The 22,937-nt window shown below is 45.6% G+C and overlaps 1 protein-coding gene across 1 annotated transcript; it reads right to left on the minus strand.

Moving 5' to 3' along the window:
• Positions 1-21,027: 21,027 nt before the first annotated feature.
• LOC146064670 (uncharacterized) lies at positions 21,028-22,560 on the minus strand. The gene has a single exon (XM_083178446.1). It carries the CDS (start codon positions 22,558-22,560, stop codon positions 21,028-21,030), a length of 1,533 nt encoding a protein of 510 aa, XP_083034572.1.
• Positions 22,561-22,937: the final 377 nt, after the last annotated feature.

The raw sequence follows: 22,937 nt of genomic DNA on the forward strand, positions 1-22,937 counted from the left end.
ACAGGGCATATCACTGTACGTTGAGTCACAAAGTTAACGACACGAAAAAGGTGTTAGCTTAATATGGGATATATTAAGGATAAAGAATAAATTGAATATGGAGTATATTTTATGACGGAAATATTATAGAGGATAGACACGAAAAGGGGTATCTGGAAGGGTTAAAAATGTAAATAAGGTATAAATTTAAAAAGATAAAGGGTACTTGTTTCCTAGCACGGCCACACCGATTCAGATCGGGGTGGTCGTGTCGGAAAAATCGGGTCGATCGCATCGCATGCGATTTGGTCGCATGCGATGCGATCGACGCGACCGACCGATTTTTGACCTTATTTTTTTCATTGAATCCAATGTAAATTGGGTCCCTGGGACCCAATTTTACATTGGATTCAATGAAAAAAATTCCCAACCCCCCCAAATTTAAGCGCGTTAACCCCAGCCCACGATAGACGCCAACCCGAAGCGTGGCGAGCGCAGCGAGCCCGCAAGGGGCGGCGGTACGCGTCCTCCGACCTTTTCATGCCCTACTATCCACGTCGGCGTGGAGTGAGAATAGAATAGTGTGGCGAGCGCAGCGAGCCACCGAGCCCGAAGCGTGGCGAGCGCAGCGAGCCCCGCGAGGGGACGCGGATACCTTCACAGGTAAACGCGTCCCTTCGCGGGCTTCACAGGTGTCCGCGTCGCCACGGACACCTGTGAAGCCCGCAAGGGGACGCGTATAACTGTGAAGGTATCCGCGTCCCCTCGCGGGGCTCGCTGCGCTCGCCACGCTTCGGGCTCGGTGGCTCGCTGCGCTCGCCACACTATTCTATTCTCACTCCACGCCGACGTGGATAGTAGGGCATGAAAAGGTCGGAGGATGCGTACCGCCGCCCCTCGCGGGCTCGCTGCGCTCGCCACGCTTCGGGTTGGCGTCTATCGTGGGGTGACGACGGGGACATCTATAATGTGAAATGGGTCATATTGGCCCATTTCACATTTTTTCACATTTTTACAGCATTTCAATGTTAAAAAATATTTTAACATTGAAGCCTATGCAAAAATCGGGTGCATCGCGTCGCATCGCGTCGGGACCAATGTTAATGGTCCCGACCGACGCGATGCCCCCGATATTTTACCTTTCCCGACAAGATTTCAATGTTAAAATATTTTTTAACATTGAAGCCTATGGAAATATCGGGGGCATCGCGTCGGTCGCGTCGGGACCAATGTTAATGGTCCCGACCGACGCGATGCCCCCGATATTGTCTCCTAGCCGGCAAAATGGACCTGATTTCAAAAGAAATCGGGTCCATCGGGGGTAATCGTGTCCCTTAAGTAAGGGACACGATTACTTAAGATTGTGGCCGTGCTAGGAAACAAGTACCAGATAAAGAGATAACACAGTGTAAAGTTAGTAACATGGGGCACAAATAGTTGCACTTCTAGTAGGTAGGTTGCCGTATTTCCAATGCCTATAGTCTATTGGTATAAACTAAATTAAAAGGGTATCCATAGCCATGAGCTAAGATTAGGTTAACTGTGCAGAACCCGGAACCAAAAAACGTCCGAGAAGGAATCAGTAGGGGGAATTCTAAGGTAGTTTGAGGAGCCACGAGATTGTTGGAGGGATTTGCCAATAATTAGTAATGTAAGAGTTTAAATATTTAAGGAGAGTGGTACAGCGTCGGCAAGAAGTATAGGCCAAGTGTATGTATGTTTGTGGAAAGGGGGGAGCGTTGGGAGGGGGGCGGATGGGGGAGGTGGGGTGGGAATTGTATGTATGTTATTAAATGAAATGTAGTCGTTTTTCATATATAATTATTTTGGATTTTATATGTATTACATGTAGCGTTGGAATAAATAAAACTCAATTAAAAAAAAAAAACAGTATGAGACGCTTGTGTGTCTCATCCCCGTGAACACCGCTGTGGCTCCAACTGTACTGTACAACTGTACTTCTGCCGTGTGCTAGTATAATTGTTGTGTGTGTGCTGTGATAATTAATTTTGTCAATGAATACTATTTAACCATTCAAGTGTCCCAGCGCTAACCTTATGTGCTGAGTTGGCAATAAGTAGAGGAGAGGCTTTCACGAAATCAGCCATCTCCTAACAAATCAGATGGCATTGACCGTGTATTCAGTATTTGTGTATTAAATACTGTATACTCTACTATAGCTGTGTTTACAATTTTTTTATCCCTTTATGAATCAAACTCAGGCATACAGCAGCCTCGGTGCTCTGTTAGGTGCTATCACACAGTATGTAGAAAGGATCAGCAGGACAGGCACTCATCGGACTTCTCAGCAAATAAATACAAATACACCACTTGTCTTTAAGCAACGTTTTGGTGTGTTATAACCGTTTTCATGCTCAACAATATAAGTAAAGACAACATACATTTATACCCACTCACCTACACCCATGTGTCAGCCACCAGCTTCCAGCCGCCCGTCCGGATCATCTGATGTCACATTGATGAGACGGGACGCGCACCGGCCCGTGCGTCCTGACCTCAGCAATGGTTGCTAAGCGACATTACCTAATAAACAAGTGATACTGTCACGGACGGCTGCGGCGGGACACGGTGGGGCCGGTACTCACACCTCTGTGCCTGCCGCCACCTGTCTGTTCTGGGGCTCTGGTGTGGGCGCACTGCTGGGTCCTGGCTGGCCGGGAAGCACTGCATGATGGGGCAGGTCCCTGGGGGTCCCTGGGGAGCTTAGACTGAGGCGGTGCCGGGAAGCCAGCGCCGCCATCTTGGATGTGGGCAAAATGCATATTGGACGCCAGGTTCAGGTTTCCTGCCTCCCTGCACTGTCTAGTTCAGTGGTAGCCAAACCTAGCCCTCGAGAGCTACCAAGAGTTCACATTTTCCAGACAACCAAGCTGCTGCACAGCTGCACTCTTACTCACTGACACATTTTAAAAGATACACAGATGGAGCTAATTAGCTCACTTATGATTCTTTGAGAAGACCTACAAAACATGCACTGTTGGTAGCTCTCGAGGACTAGGGTTGGCTACCCCAGGTCTAGCCAATGACAGCTGCCCACTATGTATTTAGGAGATCTGTCTTGGTGAACTTGTGTCAGTGCAAAGGTTTCCTAGCCTTGTGCAGTTGGAGACCCCTGGCTCACTCCTGTCCACTGCAGCCTTCACCTCAGTCCGTCCTGCTATTGACTCCGGGAATCCTGGCCTCTCGCTGCCTTCTTGGTCATCCGCCTGTGGAGCCGGTACCGCCAGTCCGTGGGGCCCCTGCCTGTACCCAGGAGCCCGCCAGCATCCCACCAAGTTACGTCACCCTCTGGGGTACCCTGTCACCTGGAGACCACCCAGTTACAGTCTTTCCCATACTCTCTGGATCATCACCCACTTTTTTCCGTGACTTTTCTTGGACTCCGTTTACCACCATCCTCGCCTGTCTTTGCCATAAACATCCATTCCATCATCAAAAGCTCTCTTTCCTGTATTTTGGATCTCCCTCAGTGCCGCTGGTCATCTCGTGAGTTTATGAAAAGAGAAAGGTGAACCACGAATGCAGTTAAAGCAGCTGTATGAGGGAGTGTGTAAGGCCCCTTATTATGTAAAAAAGAGATAAAAAGGGAGTATACAGCGCTAGGTTGATCTGAATAATAACCAATTACAATGGTGTGAAAAAATATATCAATACATTTATTATACAATATAAAAGTACATTAGAGAATTCTCTAAAAAAGAAAAAAAGTGTGGGGATAATATTGAATAAAAAGACCCGTTGGGGTATTAATAGGCAGTCATAAGCATGCGTATACAGTATGCTCCAGGTGAAATGGAATAAGCAGTTCAAATAAGCCAAGTTGTTTGAATATAGTTACCAACGGTGGAGGTTAAATGGTGAAACCTCATAAATTGGCCAAGTGCTCCCACTTCAACAGACCTGGGCAGATGACTCCATCGCTTCACTACCCCCACAATACCATTCTTTCAAAGATGTCTTCAGCAAGGGGGGTGCAGACTCTCTTCTTCCTCATCGTAGTTGGGACTGCCCTATCGAGCTAATTCTCGGGAAGACCCCTTGGGTCGCACATATCCACTTTCCATCCCAGAGACTGAGGCAATGTCTACATATATATCTGAGAAAATTTACAGAAAGGCTTCATCCGCCCGTCCACTTCTCCAGCTGGTGCGGTGTTCTTCTTTGTGAAAAAAAAAGATGGATCACTCCGGCCCTGAGCTGTTCGATAAAGTCAAAGGGGCTGCGGTGTTCACCAAGTTAGACCTACGCGGGGCATACAATTTAATTTGAATACGCTCTGGGGATGAATGGAAGACAGCATTCAACACCATTACGAATACCTGGTGATGCCGTTTGGACTATGCAATGCGCCAGCGGTCTTCCAACAGTTCGTTAACGACATCTTCCGGGACATGCTGTATCACTCCCTCGTAGTATATCTCGACGATATCCTCATCTTTTCTTCTGATCTTTCTGCTCATCGTCAAACCGTGAAGGAGGTACTGTCCCGTCTCTGGGAAAATCATCTCTTCTGTAAACTAGAGAAATGCGTCTTTGAAGTACCGACAATTCCTTTCCTAGGTCATATTCTTTCAAGTACTGGCATTTAGATGGATCCCGTCAAGGTCAAAGCCATCCAAGATTGGACCGCGCCAACCACGTTAAAAGGAATCCAACGATTCCTGGGCTTCTCCAATTATTACCGGCGATTCATTCGGACTCCTCTTACATCGCCGCCCCTCTCACCGCTCTCACTCAAAAGGGAGCAGATCCATCTCATTGGCCTCCAGAGGTGGTATGGGCCTTCCAGTTGTTAAAACACGCATTTATCACCACACCAATACTGCTTCAACCGGACACCACAAACCCTTCTTTCTGGAAGTAGACGCTTCTGCAGATGGTGTCGGGGCTATTCTTTCCCAGAGAGGAGAGAACCAGGAACTTCAACCCTGTGCATACTTCTCTAAAATATTCCTTCCAGCAGAGAGAAACTACCCAATCGGAGAACAAGAACTTTTAGCTATTAAACTAGCCTTCGAGGAATGGAGATATCTTCTTGAGGGGGCACGGCACCGAGTCACGGTGTACTCGGACCATAAAAATCTTTCGTTTCTACGCAATGTGCAGTGTCTCACGTCCCGACAGGCCTGCTGGGCTATGTTCTTCGAGCGCTTTAACTTCCAGATTATATACCGTCCCGGTTCTTAAAACCATAAGGCGGATGCGGTCCTTTGACTCTCCCCGGCCTCAGTCAATACTAAACCCGGTAGTCTTCGCCCAAACCGATTCTCATCCCACACCACCTTCTGGGAAGACCTTCGTATCCCCCGAATTACGAGGGAAGATCCTGACCTGGGCTCATTCTTCATGTCTCCATGGTCATCCAGGAACCCAAAAGATGCTCTCTTTTCTTCAGCGATCCTACTAGTGGCCCTCCATGTGAGCAGACATCTGTAGTTTTATTTCATCTTGTCCTCAATGTGCACAGCATAAGACGTCCAGAACAGCTCCAGCGGGAACTCTGCGACCACTACCCATTCCAAAACATCCTTGGACTCACTTGTCCATGGATTTCATCTCCGAGCTGCCGCCTTCCAAAGGACACCCAGTGATCTGGGTAGTGGTCGACCGCTTTTCAAAAATGGCCCACTTTATTCCGTTAAAATGCCTTCCATCCGCTCCAGTACTGGCTCAACTCTTTGTCCTCCACATCTTCAAATTACATGGCCTCCCTGTAGAGATAGTGTCGGATCAAGGGGTACAATTCGTCGCCAAGTTTTGGAGATCCCTGTGTTCATCATTGCAAATCAAATTAAAGTTTTCTTCTGCCTACCACCCACAAACCAATGGACAGACGGAATGAGTCAATAAAGACCTAGAGGCCTTCCTCTGTCTGTACATCTCTTCCGCACAGGATGACTGGGTAGATCTGCTCCCGTGGGAAGAATTTGCCTATAATAACTCGTATCATTTATCTTCCAGAACCACCCCATTCTTTACCGTCTTTGGTCAGCATCCTCTTTTTCCTGAGTTCACAAGTTTACCAGTAGTGGAAGTTCCAGCGGTAGACTCCTCACTACATCAATTTTCAAAGACCTGGTCAGACATTCATCAATCCCTTCGGAAAGCTTCAACTCGCTATAAGAGATTCGCAGACAACAAAAGGAAAGCAGTCCCCGGTTGAAGGTTGGAGATCTAGTCTGTCATGTCTAGTCCACATGTAATCTGCGTCTTCGTTTACCCTCCATAAAGCTGGCTCCGCGCTTTATCGGCCCCTTCCCGATCATCCGAATCATCAACCCAGTGGCTTACAAGCTAAAACTGCCAACTTCTATGAAGATCCCCAACTCTTTTCATGTCTCTCTTTTAAGGCCATTACAATTGAACCCGTACCATCCTAAACCTCCCAAGACACCTCCAATTTCTACCAAAAAAAGATGTTGAGTTTGAAGTGAAAAAGTCCTCGACTGCCGTCATCGTCATTCTTGTCTTCAATACTTGGCGGAGTGGTCCGTAGATGGTCCGAAGGAGAATTCTTGGGTGGACTCCTCAGATTTACATGCTCCAAGCCTGGTCAAGCAATTCCTCCAGAATAATCCACTCAAGTCTCGAAGGTACCTTGCTGGCACCCAAAAAGGAGGGGGTACTGTCACGGACAGCCGCGGCGGGTCCAATACTCACCCCTCCGTGCCCACCGCCTGTCCGTTCTGGGGCTCTGGTGTACTACATCTGGTCCTAAAGTGATTCCCGAGCACCACACGATCCATCCAAGTCCTCCATCCGTGACAGATACATAACAAATTAAAATACATCGGCACCCTCCTTTTCTTAATCATTCAGCAATAAGCTATCACAGTAATCTCATGACTCATAATTAAATATGCAGGAGGAGCAGGTGTTATCATAAGTCATGAACATGGTAATCAAAAAGGTACTGATGTAAAGAACGGGTGTCATAGAAAACAATGAAAGCTGCAGGATTCATTTAATCCAGCTGGATGCACAGTATTGGGTCTGTGTATCAATCTGGTTTCTCTCTGGAGAAGTAATTTATCACGGTCACCACCCCTCAGGTAAGGTGGAATGTGGTCTATGATTTTATACCTTTAGGTGGCTAAACTGTGTTTTAGTTCCTTAAATTGTCTCAGGACAGGTTGCTCTGAGGGGCCACTTTTACCTTCTAGGGCTGCTCTGATATGCGATCTATGGCCAGTCATGCGTATTTTGAATTGACAGGTGGTCTTGCCCAAGTAAATCCAGCCACAAGGGCATCTAATGATATAGATGACATGCGTCGATGTACAGGTGAGAACATGATTGATACGTATCCTCACCCCTGTGTGGGGGTGTCACCAGTCTCCATGTACCTACAGGTTGTACATCTGTAACAACCAGGTTTGCGCTGTAAAAAACCTATTGGGGTTGGGACGCATATGTTGGAAATGTCATTATGCACTAGGTATTCCTATAACTGGGTAACAATTCATGTTGTGCAAACGCTTTTCGATCCGAGTCTGACGTGACCATTGGCCATAGTTTTTTGGCAGAATTTGTAATTGCCTGCGATGACATATTAAAGGATTGTACAAATGGGGATTTTTCCCTTAAGTACTTTTTTCTCTTTGGGCCGAAGGGTTTCCTCTCTAGGGGTGGCGAGCGCTTTTTGTTTGGCTTTAAGAAGATCTTGTGGTTTTTAGCCCCTGCAGATGAACTTCTCGATCATCTTGTCTATTGCTAATACTGTTTCCTCAGGGTCATCACAAATGCTGCGGGCTTCTGGGTGAGCACTGGAACTGTGCAGCAGGGTATTCCTGTCCGTGGGTTTTTTAAACAGGCTGGTAGTTATTTTGTTATTCTGCCAGGAGATGCAAACATTTCACTGATGTCATAAGTGAAGTTAATGGTTGATTCTCTGGAATTCAGTTCAGAGATTGCTTCAATCAGATCATCATTACTGCCAGACCAAACGATCAGCAAATCGTCTATGTACCACAAAAAGAGTTTAATCTTGTTGCACATAGATGTGTTCTCAAAGAAAAACTCCCTTTCAATCTGGAACATGTAGCAATTCGCGAACGCAGGTGCTACTCAAGATCCCATTGCACAACTGCTGCGCTGCAAGTACCAGCATTTGTCAAATAAATAAATAGTTTTTCTTCAATGTCATTGACAGTAACTTGACAAAAAAAACAATATTAGTGCCATCATACACCATACTCTCCTCCAAGAATTTTCTGGCAGCCTCTATACCATCCCTATGGGGGATGTTGGTATAGAGGCTGACAATGTCATGCGTACATAATAAACAATCGGCAGGTAAATAAGTTAAATCATTCAATTTGTTAATAAAGGTGGTTGTGTCCTTCAGATGTGTAGGTTGTATCTGTGTGGAAGATTGAAATAAATAGTCCAGGTATTTAGCCACCTTATAGAACACTGAATCACTTGTTGCAATTATAGGGTGGCCCAGAGGATTTTTGGGGTCCTTGTGAAGCTTCGGAAAGCGAATACAGTACAGGTGCTACCGGATAGTCTTGTATTAATGCTTTGGCTGTGGTACCAGTGATCACTCCTTCTCTGGTGGCTTGTTGTAGAACAAGATTTAATTGTTCATTATATTCAAGGGTAGGATTGTTAGGCAATTGGACATACACTTCTTGGTCCGATAGTTGGCGTATTAATTCATTGCGATATTGGTCAATATCTTGAATCACTGTCCCCCCACCTTTGTCGGCGGGGCGGATTGTGATAGTGCAGGGATGGCCAAAAGGTCGATTGGGATCTACCGGTCGATCGCGTAGCTCCTGCCGGTAGATCGCGATCAAGTGCCCTTATTTCCTATGTAAAATGATCTGCTGAAGCCTGTGAGATCTCAGAGGCTTCAGCGTTCCCAGTGATGCAGTGCGCAGGTGACGTCCGTCACCCACGCACAGCATCTGAGGAGCCTGTGGCAGGGTGATGCGTTAGCGGGCGTGGAGAGCAACGTGCAGCAGCAGCGGGCCAGGGAGAGCAGCACACAGTAGCAGCCTCAGGGGATTGCAGCATGCGGCAGCAGCAGCCAGGGAGATCCTCTTCAGCGTGTCAGCAGGAGGCTTAGCGGCAGCACCAATAGCTTCAAAGCATAGTAAGAAGTTGAAACGTTGATGTAAGAAACCCTGTGCATGGCGTAATTTTCTCTATATTGTTCTACTACAAGACTATTTGTGAACACACTGCACGTGTTCAGTTCAGAAGGCACCTGGCAAGTACCTTACCGCAGTGGCTTGGAGTGCCGGCCTGCACTACTCTCTCTCTCTCTCTATATATACATATCTATATATATATATATCTATATATCTATATATCTATATAGATATATAGATATATATACATACAGTACAGGAGATCCGGCACAGCCACTCAAAGTGATTCCTTGGGCGGGTGTAGAAAAAGCAAAAATGTGGAGCGCTACAAAGGTTGGATCAATATGGTATGGTAAATTCAACAATCTATTTATTGCTAAAATAGGTGGAAATTATCCACATAAACAGGTATATATCTGTGTACACAGTTACAATTCAAATATTAAAAAGGGTTACATACAATGACATTGAAATAAAAAATGGGTTTATACTTATAGGCTGGATACTTGAGGAAATGTCCTTTTTGGAGGTGGTTGATATTATTGTATGGTCTGTAGTTGGTTGTAGGTGGGGTCCATAAACCTTGCCGGATAAGAGACGCTGGAGGATGGGTATTTTCCCACTGGGATCGTGGGTGTCCTCGACGAGATGCGCCCCTGCAATCCTTAATATGCAGGTGGTGGTGTCCCCAAAGGTGGATGGTACCAGGTGGTATGAGTGTCCAACAGACAGTAGCAGTAAACCAGAATTGTACTCCAAGGAACAAAGTATCCAAATTAGCCAGAAAACCCAGGTAAAATCGGCTTTTAAAATCAGCAGGTGCTCCCTATTCCTTGGGCGGGTGCCCGCAAAGCAATCCAACTGACGTGCAGTACTCCAGCCTCTTTAAATATAACTTATTTTAATGTAATACTTCACAGCAAAGTTTCTATACATTTTAGTAATGTCATCAGGCTACAAGCCGGGAGAAGCCTTCAGATGATGTCATAATCTCCACATTACTACACAAATGGTGAAACAAAACAAGACCACGTATAACTGAAATACAAACCACATTTAACACAGAATGTAAATAGCGCAAGCAATATCACTAATGTTACCTTGTGTCATATACGATAATTTGTAACAATTAGCTATAGAAAAAATCCGCTATAAAACTAATCAGAGTTGTAGAAGCAACTGCTACCATATAAGTTAAATCAATGCAATAGTATATTCAAACCCATATTCTCATTGAGCCCTTTAGGTGTAACCGTTTCAAGTCTAGTTATCCATTTGGCCTCACATTGTAATAATAGGAGACTACGATCACCCTGCAACATGATCAATCATCCTGTATTTAATTGCCGACAAATTGGGGGAAATTTACTAAGAAAATTGTGTGAAAAAAACCAAAAACTTATTTCTTACGAAAATACAATTTGTTTTTGGTGTATGCGTATTTTTGGCATTTACTATGCCAAAAATAAGAATTTTCGTATTTGTGTTGATGGGACATTTGTATTTGTATTTACAAATATGAATGATTACATCATTGTTAGAATACAACAGAAATCACCATTCAAAAGAATGGTGATTCCTGATTTACTAATATTGAAAATATGGCCGCTAATTGGTGTGAATCGGCCGCGAATGGCCGGCCAAATACGGCAGGAAAATACACTTTATTTTCCTGTCGTCTTTGGCTTTAGCCTGCATGGATCAGTCAGATCTGTGCAGGCTTCAGTGTTAAAAAAACTCAAAAAATAAATAAATAAAAAAAGCCGGCATGGGGTTTCCCCCACAGCCATAACCAGCACCAGGCTGAAAGAGCCGGGGCTGGTATTAAAAAATCAGGAAACCCAGCAAATAGGGGTTCCCCAAATTTTTTAAACCAGCCCCAGGCTCCAGGTTCGGGGCTGGTTCCCAAAATATGGGGGACAAAATGTGTAGGGGTCCCCGTATTTTAAAAACCAGCCCCAAGCCAAACCAGCCAGCAGGGTAATGCCACAGCCGGGGGACACTTATTATATAAGGTCCCGCAGCCAAAGCATTAACCCTACCGACCAGTCAGCCTGGCCAGGGGTCCTGGGGGAGTGGGGACCCCCCCAATAAAGAGGTCCCCCCCTCCAGGACTTACCTGACCAGGCTGAAGCCTGGTGCTGCCTCGATGCCCCTTGGCGATGGGCATCGAGCTGATTGCAGAGTATAAAATAGAATAATAAACTATTGCCTTATACTGTGGAACAATGAGTTCCAACAAGCCTCACCGGCATGCTGGGACTTGGAGAACCACAAGTCCCAGCATGCGAGGCATTAAAGGGCCCGCTGGCACTTGTAGTTACACAGTACAAGAAATAGTTAAATAAACACACTGACAACCCAGAAAAATAAAAGTTTAATACATACATTACACAAACACACTGATACTTACCTATCTTGAGCCCATAGGTAGCCCTCGGTCTTGGTCCAGTGTCCTGGTCCACGTCGGCGTCCGTGTCCATGTTGGCATCCGTGTTGGTGTCCGGGGTCCGAAATAATCCATAGGGGACCTGTGAAGGCAAATTATACTTACATGTCTCCTCTGGTGAAGATCTGGTTCTCTTCGATCCTGAAGTAATCCAGGTCTTTGCAAAACAAAAAAGCACAAGTGTCCCGGCGGTCCCTTGTCGCGAACTAACAGGAGAGACGCAGAGATGTTTCATCTTCCGCGCCTCTCCTCTGAATGATTCTATTATATTTCAAAGCCATAGAAATAGCTGATCGATGTGCAGCCATCCTTTCTTTAAAGGTTCGCTCAGTCTTTCCAATATAACTGAGACCACAAGGGCACACAATTTGGTAAACCACATACCTGGAATTGAACGTCAGTGTGTGTCTAATGTTAATAACTTTACCCATATGAGGATGACAAAATGAGGCCCCTGGGATCATATATCTACAAGTAGTGCATGGACAACTTATGATCCCAGTTTTTTAGACCTGTCAACCGGGGGGTGGGGGGGTATATGTTTTAACCAAATAGTCCCTTAGATTGGGTGGTCTTTTGTAACAGGACATTAACCGAGTAGTATCCAATCTCAGATCTGGGTCCGTCTGGACCATTGGCCATAATTTTTTAGCTGATCTGTTGATCTTAGCACTCCTTTGATTGAATGTACTAACCCATGGGAAGATTTTCTGATTGTCAATTTTTGGTTTAGTGCCAACCAACAACTCCTGTCTATCCAATTTAAGGATTTTATTTTTAGTTTCCAACAACTCCTGTTTATCATACCCACGGGATATGAACTTCTCAATCATAGAATCCATCTGGATTCCAGCTGTATCTATGTCAGAATTAAGTCTATGTATACGCAGAAGTTGCAAATAGGGAAGGCCATGTATCAAACCTTAAGGGTGACAACTCGTAGGTACTGTAGCAGCAAAGTATTTCTGTAAGATTTTTTGGAGAAAAGGCAAGTGCTAATCTTACCATCATTAAGGTTAATGTAACATCCAAAAAATGGACCTGAGAGGCACTCTATGTTAACGTGAACTTAACTGGGCTTGGACTGGCATTATGTACCTCAATAATGTGTTTGGACTCAGGGTCCCGTGGGTGCACGGACTGGTGCAGGCCAGGTGACCACACAGGATCCCTGGCGTCCTGTAGCTGGGGCACGAGGTTCCCTGGCGCTCGGCAGTAGGCGGACGGGCAGGCAGGTCCTGTCGGCATCCCCGGGGGCTTCTGTGCGCTGGATGCATGGGGTTGCTAGGCGCATGCCTTCCACTGTCAGACGGAATCTCCAGCCAGTTGCCTGGCAATGCCTGGATGCCGGACAGCGTGGCAGCTAGTTCTGGCTGTTGTTAAGCAGCCAGGACGCCAGCTCCTTCACGCCTTCAGGCAGCCATCATCATTAGGATTTGGAGGCTGGTCTCCTGGGGCCTAGCCCATTGGTTGGGGCTCTATTTAAGGGATCTCAGCAGGTTCCCTGACGCCGGTGATAATCATCCTGTGCCTTATGCAGGATTGTTCCTGAGACGTGCTGTTGCTACCTTCCTGCGTGAGCCTGCTGACTTGCAAACATAACCGGTGTCGTGAGTAGCCTGAGGCTGCAGTTAGTTTGTCCCTAGTGGAGGTTGGGCATTATTCCTCCCTTTGGTTTGTGTGGGGTTAATCCCTTAAAGTTGTGCGTAGAACAACTTTACTGTTTTGCGACGAGGTCGCTTGGTTTTTGATTGCGACGGAGTCGCAGTATTTATTTTATTGTTTGCGACAAGGTCGCTTGGTTTCGGTTGCGACAGAGTCACAGTATTCACTGTATCAATTATTCTCCTTCCCGTACTCGTGTAATTACAGGGATTTATACGTTAGCATTATCCTCCTTTAGCTGGGGTTTTAGTTTATTTAGATTCTCCTCTTGGACTTCTCCTTGGCGGTCGCCGTGGGCTTGTCACCTCCTAACACCTGGCTGCACCAGAGCTAGGGCGGGCTTAACTCGCCCTTTCAAATGTGGCAGCTACAGGCGAAGCCTAGCATCCCGCAGCCCACTGCCACCTGCCAGCTAGAGCCAACAGAGTCAGGCTATAGGATAGCGTCACTGGTCAGTCCGAGTTGGCCTTTGGTTACCAGAGTTACTCCCTGGGTCGTAACAGTATCACCGGCCATAAAAAGGGGAATTTGAGAGCAATTGTAGCAATTTCCCAACATGAATCCTGCAGAACAGATACAGGGTTTAACCCAGCTGATGCAAGACCTTACATTGCGGGTGTCGGTTCAGGAGGGGATATCTTGCTCTTCCCAGAACATCCTACCCGAAACTAAGATGAACCTTCCTGGTTTTCGGGCATCGTAAAGACTTATTTAATTTTAGGGAGTCCTGCAAACTTTACTTCCGATTAAAACCCCGATCCTCTGGATCCGCAGCCCAACAGGTGGGAATAATTATCTTCCTTCTTCAGGGTGATCCCCAAACATGGGCTTTTGGGTTGAGGGTTGGGGATGAGGCCTTACAGTCTGTGGATAATTTCTTTAAAGCTCTCGGGCTGTTATATGACGACCCAAATAAAGAGGCAGCCGCTGAGACTCATTTAAGAGCCCTGAAACAGGGAAGAAACTTGGCAGAGGTGTATTGCACCGAGTTTTGTAGGTGGTCTAATGATTGCGGCTGGAATGCTCCTGCTCTTCGGAGCCAGTTCAGATTGGGGTTATCGGAGCAGATTAAAGATAGTTTGTTGCAGTATCTGGGTCCCAATACCCTGGATAAACTCATGGAGCTAGCGATAAGAATTGATAGACGGCTCAGAGAACGTCGGGCTGAAAAAGTTGCAGTCTCTTTGCCCAATTCAGGAGTTGCAGCTGAGGAGCGGGATGAACCCATGGAAGTAGGTCTGTCCAGGGTAGCCCCCAGAGGGGGTCTTAATAAAAAGACCTTTGGGGTCGGTTTCCTTTGTAATGAGAAGGGTCATTTTGTACGAGATTGCCCACAGCATCAGGGAAAACTTCCAGACCAAGTGAATAGTGAGGAGGTTCACTTCGGTCTTCAGTTGGTCTCCTCACAGAACTCGATGTTAGTTCCTGCTAGGATTTCTTTTGGAGGTTCTGATTTTTCTTTAAAAGCCTTTTTGGATAGTGGAGCCGCAATTTGTTGGATGTTTCTTTGGCACAGAGATTGTGAATTCCTCAGGTAAAGATGTAGCGGTCCATTTCCATCCGAGGTTTGGATGGAAACTCCTTATCTAAATGTCTAAGTTTTATTTCACACTTCACTCATTCGGTTAAGTGTTGGGGCTTTGCATGTTGAGGAGATCATGTTATATCTCACTCACTGCCCCATGGTGCCCTTGGTTTTGGGTCATCCATGGCTGGTAAAATATAGTCCTGTTATTAATTGGCAAACAGGGGAGATTAGTAGTTGAGGATCCAATTGTTTTAACGAATGCCTCCAACATCCCATTCGAGTCGCTACAGTGCTATGTGACAAAATCCCTGAGGTGTACAGAGATTACCTGGATGTTTTTTCTAAAGGTGGATACTCTTCCTCCACATAGGCCTTATGATTGCTCCATTACACTAATCCCCAACTCTGTGTGGCCAAAAGCCATGGAGGAGTATGTTGCAGAGAGTCTCAAGAAGGGGTTTATTCGGCCCTCTAAATCCCCTCTTAGTGCGGGGTTTTTATTTGTAGGGAAAAAGGACAGTTCCTTAAGGCCTTGCATTGACTACAGGGCCTTGAATAAAATTTCAGTTAAACACATACCTACTTCCCCTTAATTCGGTGCTCTTTAATCAACTCAGGAGAGCGACCATTTTCTCTAAAATTGATCTCCGGGGGGCGTATAATCTCATTGGCATAAAATCTGACGATGAATGGAAGACCACTTTCAGCACCTTGTCGGGGCACTTAGAATACTTGGTGATGACCTTTGGGTTGTCTAACGCCCCAGCCATCTTCCAGGTTTTCATCAACGATGTCCTCCGCGAGTTCCTGGGGAGATTTGTCGTGGTGTATCTTGATGATATATTGATTTTTTCTTCTTCTTTAACTGACCATCACCATCACGTTCGTCAGGTATTACAGAAGTTAAGTGATAACAAGCTGTATGCAAAGTTAGAGAAATGCGAATTTCACGTCTCAGAGGTAGCCTTTTTAGGTTACATCATCTCACCCAAGTGATTTTCCATGGAGCCCAAGAAGTTAAAGGCCATTTTAGACTGGGACAGCCAGGTAACCTTAAGGCTGTGCAAATGTTCTTAGGTTTCGACAATTACTATCAGCGATTTATACACTCTTTCGCCGATCTAGTGGCACCCGTTGTTGCACTCACCAAGAAAGGAGCTGATCCCAGCAAATGGTCTCCTCAGGCTGACAGTCCATTCAGGTGCTCAAACGGGCCTTTGTGGCAGCTCAGGTTCTTCATCATCCCAACCCAGAATTGCCATTTATTGTAGAAGTTGATGCCTCAGAAGTTGGGATTGGCGCGATTCTGTCGCAACAGGACCCAGATTCAGGAGAGGTGCATCCTTGTGCTTTTATGTCGAGAAAATTCTCTCAGGCATTAGCTCGAGGGAGCCAAGCATGTGATTTTATCTTCACTGATCTTAAGAATTTACAATACATAGAGTCAGCCAAGCGGTTGAATTGTCAACAAGCAAGATGGGCAATGTTTTTCACACGTTTTAATTTTGTGATCATGTATAGACAAGGTGTTTTGGTGCCTCTAAGGAGGTCCGGTCCCCAGCAATACCCATCATTCCCACTAAACAAATTCATGCTGGTTGGCAGACGCAGTTAAGACAAGTCCAGGACCAAGCTCCTGAGGGTACGCCTGCCTGTCTGTTCCTTCTTGTTGGAGACGTGAAATTCTTTTGGAGTTTCATGATAGCAAACTGGCCAGTCATCTGGGGGTGTGGAAAATGCAGAAACTCCATGCTCGTTCAGTATGGTGGCCCAGTATGACGAGAGATGTCAAGGAGTTCATCTTATCCTGCCCAGAGTGTGCGCGACATAAGGCGCCCAGGTCCTTACCATTGGGTAAACTTGTACCCTTGGAGATACCCACGAGGCCATGGTCTCACATATCCATGGATTTTTTGGTGGAGTTACCCTTATCGCCGGGTCATCAGGTAGTGTGGGTGGTAATGGACCGTTTCAGCAGAGGGCTGGTGGACTTATTTGTGAGCCGTGTTTTTAGATTACATGGGTTACCCACTGATATAGTGTCGTATCGGGGTCCCCAGTTTATCGCTCAGTTCTGGTGAATGTTTTGCAAGTCTTTGGGGATTAAGCTCAGTCTCACGTCTGGTTATCATCCGCAATCAAATGGTCCGACTGAGAGACTCAATCAGTCCCTAAAACAATATCTCCCTTACGCCTCCAAGCGCCAAGATAATTGGGTTGAGCATCTCCCTCTGGCTGAATTCGCGTACAATAACGCGTGTCATTCAGCCTCTAGGTTTCCCCTTTTTATGCGGTTCAGGGGTTCCGTCCCAGGATTAATGCTCTGGATCCCAACTCGCCATCATCGTCTTCTTCTCGCTTCTACCACTCGCTTGAAGAAGGTTTGGCGGGAGGTCTGAATCACCTTGGAGAAGGCGGTTGTCAAGGAGAAAGCTTTGGTGTTCTTTTAAGTTTGGGGACAGAGTGTGGTTGTCGACTCGCAACATCAGGTTGCGACAACCTTCGGTCCACTTGGGACCAAGGTTTATCGGACCTTTTAAGATAATTAAACAGGTTAACCCCATAGCCTTCCGTCTCCAAGTTCCCAAGTCGTTAAAAATTGCAAATACATTCCACTGCTCACTCCTTAAGCCTTTTCTTGCTTCAAAGAGATTTCTCCAAAAAATAATTCAAGGGAGAGCACCCGTATTGGTGCAAGGACAACAGGAGTTTCAGGTGGAGAAAGTGTTGGACCTGAGGAAAGGTCTTGGGTTAAGAAACCCCTTCTCGAGGGGGGGGGGGTACTGTTAGGACTTGGGGTCCCATGGGTGCACGGACTGGTGCAGGTCCGGTGACCACACGGGATCCCCGGCGTCCTGGAGCAGGAGGTTCCCTGGCACTTGGCAGATGGGCAGGCAGGTCCCAGCGGCATCCCCGGGGGCTTCTGTGCGCCGGACGCATGGGGTTGCTAGGCAACCGGTCCGGCACATGACTTCCGCTGTCAGACGGAAACTCTGGCCTGTTGCCCGGCAACGCCTGGACGCTGGTCAGCGCGGCAGCTAGTTCTGGCAGTTGTTAAGCAGCCAGGACGCCGGCTCCTTCGCGCCCTCAGCCAGCCGTCATCATTAGGATTTGGAGGCTGGTCTCCGGGCACCTAGCCCATTGGTTGGGGCTCTTCATTTAAGGGATCTCAGCAGGTTCCCTGACGTCGTTGATAATGTTAGAGGTGTTCCCCCATCCTGAACCTTCTGTGAGGGGATTCTAACGACGGCCTGTCCTTAGTCTCCGGGATTTGATCAATAACCTGTGTTCTTTTACTGCTAGCAGGAGAATAATCAAATCAACACACACACTCTGGAGTGTCAAAAAGATGTTCTGCCGTTTAATAGTCTAATGCTTATATTTATATATTTTCTTATCTATTACATAATGGGTTTCACACATATAATTGGATTCCATAACATAAATCTCTTCTTACCTATAAACAATTCACTAATTGTCACACCCCAGCTTGTTCACATCACTACTGAGATTTGGTTCCCCCACATCTCCTGGGCGTACAGCCAGAAACACAGATAAACGTTGTGCCCCTTATAATAGATTTACGAGTCTCCTTCAAGAAACGAAACTCGAAACTAAGCTAGAAATAATGAGGAACACAATACATTACATATATGATGCATACAAAATGGCGTATATGGAGCTACATAGAATAACCAGCAATCTGCCTCTCTCAGTCCCTTCTATTGATTCTATTTAGGGACAATATACGTTATTTGCCCTGAGCCTCTCTGCCAATCAGACCAGGCGATGCCCTGATTAAGTACGTTCTATTCCCATGGGCCCACCCTGAGCACATGGAAGGCAACATGCCGTCCCGCACGGACAGAGAGTTCATGTCGCTGTCACATGGACAACTAAACAGGTTCTTGTTCTCTTTCCAGGTAGATTGCTTTCACAGCTTTATCCATAGCTTCAGCATCATCATACTGACAACGGATCAAACGAATGTTGTGATGATCATTGTTTTTGTCAGCAAAACAAAGTTTGTACATGCAAAACAATACAAACAAAGCTTGATTAATACATAGAAAAGCAGAATTACGCATATAATTTTTGCTAACCATGAAAGTATTCCCATAAACCATCCTCCTATATCCTTATACCAATTGGAAGGGTTTAACCAACTGAACCAACTATCCTCAGCGAATAACCAATTACCCTTGTGCTGTTCTGCAAATTCCTTTTTAAGAGTTTTGACCATATCTAGATGCTGTTCAATGGCTTCCTCTATGGAGTCAGACTGATTGAGGTAATTACAGCAAGCTTCTGCCACTATCAGGCACAAACCCCCCTCCTTGGCGGTAAGGTAGTCTAGTACCATACGGTGAGCCCTAACTTCTTGTTTAACCATTTTTATGTCTTCCAGTACTAGGTCAAAAGTATCATCATATATCCTGGTTATATTGTCCAGTAATTTGGCTAGGTCACTAACTTGTCTGTCATTGAAAGCGGTCCCTGCAGTCCCTATAGTAAATACATTCCCTATAGCTACCCCTACCATTGTACCCAAACCAGTATTAAACAGGGAGTGGTAAGATTTATGATGACTGCCTCTTTCCCTGAATTCTCTCTTATTTAATCTGTTCGGGAGCTTTGCTTCCATGGCGTCTTTTACCCCTAGTTATTCTATTATTTTTGTAGCTGGGATTACTCTGGCTATGGTACATGTTCCCTGCGCTCCATATGGGATCCATTTGTATGCCCTTCGGCCACAGAGGAAATAAACGTCGGCTTGTAAGATGTAGGGTGAGTTTAATATTACCTCATAGGCTATTTGCAATGCAAGCAGTGGCCCCCCATTGCCGCCCTGATCGTGTAGTGAAGTGTTATCGGGGTCCCCACATCCGGTCGAGTTTTGCAACCATCCCATTACTTCCGGGTTGGTTTTATTCACCTGGATTTTTATGTCTTCCAAACGGTAAAGTGAACTACTAGTACATAGTGTAACATTCTGACCCATTTTTATGGTGAAATTGACTTGGGATCTAGAGCAGTTAACTCGTCCCATGTTCCGCTGAACTGACTTAAGTACTAGGTCATCATTAATGGTTCTATTCTCTTTGGTGGGTGGTGCTGCTATGCAAAAACTAGGATACTGGGTAAAACCTGCCGTTAATAGAGATACTGGTTTGTTGGCCATAATGTTGTTGTTGTTTTTTCCTTCAGTGTAGTTCAATGCCCAGAATTCAGTTATGTTAAGTGGAACAGCTAGCCAGTGCATGTTTCTAGAACTTACAGGTGGGTGGGTGCATACCCAACAGTCATTCAGTGCTAATGACTTGGCTATCATGAAATGGGACATCATTACTGAGTTTGGCCATGGTTCGCTAACAGTGCGTTTTTCTCTATTCTGGTTATATAAAGTAGTACATGTAGTGTATATGGTTATTGCAAACACAGTTGAGATACATATTAACTTCCACCAAGGCAGATGGTCTGGCCCGAGGTGCGTTATCATTTTGACAACTTAACTTTGCGTGGGTAAGTGATCTGGTTCGCGTTCAACTGAGATAAGAGTCCTCTTGCAGTGGGAGGAGTGTATCCACGTGTCTCTTCCGAACACCTTCACTGAGGTTGGGGTGGTCAGCAACACTTGGAATGGACCATCATATCTTGGTTCCAGTGTAGATCTCACGTGTCTCTTAACGTAGACCCAATCTCCAATCTTTAGTGCATGAGGTTCTGGTTCTGAGCTTTGATTACTTAAAGACAAAACTTTAGAATGCAAATCAGTTAAATATTCATTTAAAGACTTCACATGTGCTGTCATGTTCCCATGTTTAAACTGTAATTCTTGGGGAAAATAACATCCTGTCTTTGGTTTAACTCCAAATAGGATCTCATAAGGAGAATATCCTGTCTCTTTTCCTGGAGTTGTTCTTACTGCAAATAAGGCCAGGGGTAAGCATTCTACCCATGTTTTGCCAGTCTCTTGCATGGCTTTTTGGACTTTTAGTTTCAAAGTGCCATTAAGTCTCTCTACTCTGGCACTGGCCTGTGGCCTGTAAGGAGTGTGGAAGGCTTGTGAAATACCCAAGTCCTGCATAATGTTCTGCATTATTTCTCCTGTGAAATGACTACCTCTGTCTGATTCTATTACTTCTGGTACCCCATATCTGCAAACTACTTCAGCTATTATCTTTTTGGCTGTGGTCAGGGCATTTGCTTTAGATACTGGCCAAGCCTCAGGCCATCTGCTGAAGATATCTGTGCAAGTTAGGGCGTACTCATACGTGCCACATTTAGGCGTGTGAATGTAGTCTATTTGGAGTCTTTGGAAAGGGAAAATATGCTTTTTGCATGTTCCCCATGCTTGTCCTGGTTCGTCTTTCTGGGTTGTTTTCTGCGCATATCCAACATTGGTCTGTGTAGTTTTTAGCTGCCACATAGAAGCCTGGAGCCAGCCAATATTCTTGAACTGTCTTAGTCATCTGTTCTTTGCCTTTATGGTCTGGTCCATGGGCTACTTGAATCATAGGTGCATATAGTGTTCTTGGCAGGCACCATTTTCCTTCCTTTTTCCAAAGACCCACACAGGATTGCTGGGCTCCCATCTTCTCCCATACTTTGTGTTCTGTCTTTGCTTGTTCTTGTAGTCTGATGAGTATCTTCATATTCATTTCTGCCTTTGTCTCTTGGACATATATTCCAGCTGTTTTCTTCTCCTTTACAGCTGCTTTCTTTGCTTGTTCATCTGCAAAAGCATTCCCTTTTACTTCTTCTGTGTCTTCCTTGGTGTGTGCCTTTGTCTTTATGACTGCCATTTGCTTTGGTAATCGTAAGGCTCTGGTCAATCTCTGGATCAGTTCTCCATTCTTGATGGGTTTTCCTGTTGCAGTAAGGAAATTTCTTCTTTTCCATATAGATGCATAGTCGTGTGCCACACCCCAGGCATAACGTGAGTCCGTGTAGATATTCACTGACTGTCCTTCAGCCATCTCCAAGGCTCTTGTCAGAGCTGTAAGTTCTGCTGCTTGGGCTGAGGTACCCGCTGGGAGTGGTTCTGCTTCCATGACATCATTTGTGGATACCACTGCATATCCTGCATATCGGTGTCCATCCACATAATAACTAGATCCATCGGTGTAAAATAAAAAATCTGGATTATTAATTGGTTTCTCTTCAATTTTCCAATCAGGTTGTACTTCTCTTTCCATCATGGATACACAGTCATGTATTATAGGTCTCGAGGTATCTTCCTCTTCTTCCACGTTTGAGGTATATCTATCTTCTTCTACTCTCCCTTCTATTGGACCATTAGGTTCATCATCAATAGGGAGTAGAGTGGCGGGATTTAACACTGTGCATCGCTTGATAGTCACATTGCTTGCAGATAGCAAAGCTACTTCATACTTGGTGAGTCTGGCAGAACTCAAATGCCGTGTAGAAGCTTGTTGCAGTATTTCTGTCACTGCATGTGGAACTTGGATGATGAGGGTGTGATCTAGGACGACATCAGCACATTTTTCCTTTAGTATTGCAGCTGCCGCTACTGATCTTATGCATGATGGTGATCCTTTCATGACCCCATCTAATGTTGTGGAATAGTAGGCAATTGGCCTTTGTTTGCCTCCATGGTCTTGCGTGAGGACTCCCATAGCATGTCCTTTTTGCTCATGGCAGAACAGTGTAAAGGGTTTGTCATAATCAGGAAGTCCTAGAGCGGGTGCATTGCAGACGGCTTGTTTGATCTGTTCAACTGCTTTCACTTGGGCTTGTCTTTCCTCATCAGATTTGGTTGCTGTTTTCTTGGTTGCATCATAGAGGGGTTGCATGAGGCCTGAAGCTCCCAGTATCCAGTCTCTTACATACGAAGTTAAACCTAGAAATGCCCTTTTCTTTCTTAAGTTGTCTGGGAATGGGGCATCTAGGATTGCTTTCACTTGTCTGTGGTAAGATGCCTGGTCCCATGTGAGATGCAGTGTCCAAGGAATATGACTTTTTCTTGTGCATATTGTAACTTGTGCTGAGTCACCCTGCAGTCTTCTTCCGATAGGAATATGAGTAGTGCTACTGTTTCTTCCTCGCACTTCTCCTTGGTGGTTGTGGCTATGAGTAGATCATCCACATACTGTAATAATTGGGTTTCACGGGGGTATAGAGGTCCCCATTTCTTCAGTATCGTAGACATGGCCTCTGTAAATTCTGCAGG

The sequence above is a fragment of the Crinia signifera genome, chromosome 1 (genome assembly GCF_055691185.1).
Source record: "Crinia signifera chromosome 1, ASM5569118v1, whole genome shotgun sequence".
NCBI lineage: Eukaryota > Metazoa > Chordata > Amphibia > Anura > Myobatrachidae > Crinia > Crinia signifera.